We start from the raw sequence: 2517 nt of genomic DNA, 5'->3' as shown, positions 1-2517 counted from the left end.
ATCTGTTTCTTTATAACAAAGCAGGACCAGCAGAACCACGATGAAGCAATAACATATGAAGCTAGTTCACAGTGTGCTGGAATACAGCTCTACACAGAGACCCTCAAAGAAAAGTGCTTTAGGATAAAAGTAAGTTATTCTTTAAAACTGTCACTGAGTATTGGTAGCCTTTTAGGCTTTTCTAAAGCCTAAAAAGGAACCAAAAGAATCTTTTTTAGAATTCATAGATAATGCTCAATATTTTTTAAACAGCATAATCTACAGGCATGTTTATAGTCACTGTTCTACACTCACTAACAGTAGGATACTGCAATTAAAGGCCTCAATGGACAAGTAATAATTTAGCAAATAGCTGAAAGAGGTGTAGGATGAGCCGTACAGGTGGCAGGAAGAACATTCTTGTCAGAGGAACAGCAGGTACAAATATTCAGAGGTAGAAGTTTCACTAAATTTGAATGAAGCAGCACTAAGAAAGGCTATAGGATCTTCTAAGGACTAGATTTTACTTTGGGATGAAGATCTGGGGTGTCTTGGCTGAATAAAGCGATATGATCTGACTTAATCTTTAAAGGAACGAGTAGTGGAAGCAAGAAGGCCATTCCAGGACTCCTTATAATCCCAGAGAGTTGATGGTCCTTGGTTTAGAGAGGTAGCAGTGGAAATAGTGAGAAATGAAGAATTTTGAATATATTTTGAAAGTAAAACCAATAGAATTTGTTGTTATCCCTACTAAAATGTAAGATGCTTGAGGAGGGAGACTTATTTTGGTTGTTTATGTTTTTATCACTTAGCACATTCCTAACAGAAGTCAAGCTTTCAATATACATTTATTAGTTCAAATAAGAGGTTATGCAGTGCTGCTCCAAACTATATGATTTGTGTGAAGGCAAAACACCCTCTCCAATATCTTAAACTGATGAACATTTCCTGTTATATTAAATTATTGACAAAACAGAAAGGTCATTAATGTGAAAAGTCCCTTGCTCTGTTGTTTAGCGCCCTGAACTAAACATGCTACTTGTGTACCATTCTAGCAACTTAAACTTGACTGTGTCAAAGGAAATATTTATCTAAACTCTGGCTGAAAATGGATTATCTAAAAATAAAAGAGTAAAAGAAAGTACTTAACATGTAAATTTAAACCCTGTACTTTTTATCATCAGCCAAATTTAAAAGACCAACACACTGAGGGGTTAATATTCTATAAATATATAATGTGATATTAATATACTAATAACATAAATAATAAAAATTACAACTATAAGATAAAATTCTATAAAGGTACTATATTTGAGGAAGCTCTGGTGGCTTAGTAGTAAGGAGTTGCGCTGCTGCTGCAAAGCCACACAGTTCAAATCCACCATCTGCTCCATTGGATAAAGATGGGCAGTCTCCTCCCTTGCAGTTTTCTGCCTCTGAAAAACCAAATGGAGGGTCAGCTATGAGTGCATTCTTACTCAACAGTAATAAAGATGCTATATTTGAGAACTGAGTACAGAGAAAAGATGAACAACTCAGTAGGAAAAAAGTAGAGTATTTCCTTAAAAAATATTTTTCATTCTTCTAAAATTTACTGAGGTTCTCCTAAGTAAGAGGCAATTAACTAGGTATGTGGCAGTGGATAAACAAGATAAAATTCAAGTTGCTCAGAAATCAGCAAGAAACAAGCAATCACTTGATGTTTCTAAAACACATGTACTAATTATAATGCTGCAATTATTCCTTGAGTTCAAGGGGAATCATAGATTTGGAAGGTGTTGATTTAGAAATAAGATCCTATCAAACACTTAAAAGTAGCTGGACTCCTACTCAGCTTTCATCCTGGAGCGTATCCATCTTTTACCAAGGTTTGATTTTCCAGTGCTGAAGCTTGATGGCACAAAAAGTAACTGCACTCACAGAAGAATGTAGAGTTATTTAGACCAGCAATGGGCGTGGGACAGGGTCTGGAGAAAATGAACTTTAAAAGAAATCAGAGCTGGTGAAAGAGGAGCCTCAGAAGCCTTAGTTAAATGAGAATAGTATAATATTATGGAGGCTCTGGAGTTGAGTGTTTGGTAAAGAGACCAGTGAAGTAATGATAGAAAACTTAAGTGATATAAGTTAAAATAGCAATATTTCATCCAGTCAGGTCTTGAATTTCTCACTTTATTTTTAGATTTTGTGTGTGTTTTTTAACACTATTTCCTTCTGACAAGATTGTGGTCAACAGGGTACTCCCTTTGTAGGAAGATGATTTAATCTGTTGTAAATTTTTAGTCAATATCAATCCACAGGAGCCAAAATATGACTTTGATTTCATCCCACCTGAATTGCAGAATCATCTCAGGAACAGGTTTGAGGCCTTGAACACTAATGAGCGAAGACCAGATGAGTTGTGGGAGGATGTCAAAGGCATCATCCAGGAAGAGTACAAACACTCATTACAAAGACAGAAGAGGAAGAAAAGACCAAAATGGATGTCAGAAGAAACTCTGAAGATTGCACTGGAGCGTAGAGAAGCCAAAGCACAAGGAA

The 2517-nt window shown here is 35.8% G+C and overlaps 1 protein-coding gene across 1 annotated transcript in view; it reads left to right on the top strand.

The window, feature by feature from the left end:
- Nucleotides 1-2517, top strand: part of CENPE (centromere protein E, 312kDa) — a 131999-nt gene that overhangs the window by 104702 nt on the left and 24780 nt on the right. The window contains 1 exon segment of the mRNA XM_006893116.1: nt 25-129. Within this exon segment, the coding sequence (XP_006893178.1) occupies nt 25-129 (105 nt within the window).

The sequence above is a fragment of the Elephantulus edwardii genome, unplaced genomic scaffold, assembly GCF_000299155.1.
Source record: "Elephantulus edwardii isolate Elephantulus edwardi_28Jun2011 unplaced genomic scaffold, EleEdw1.0 scaffold00122, whole genome shotgun sequence".
NCBI lineage: Eukaryota > Metazoa > Chordata > Mammalia > Macroscelidea > Macroscelididae > Elephantulus > Elephantulus edwardii.
This window is presented reverse-complemented; position numbering and strand designations above follow the sequence as displayed.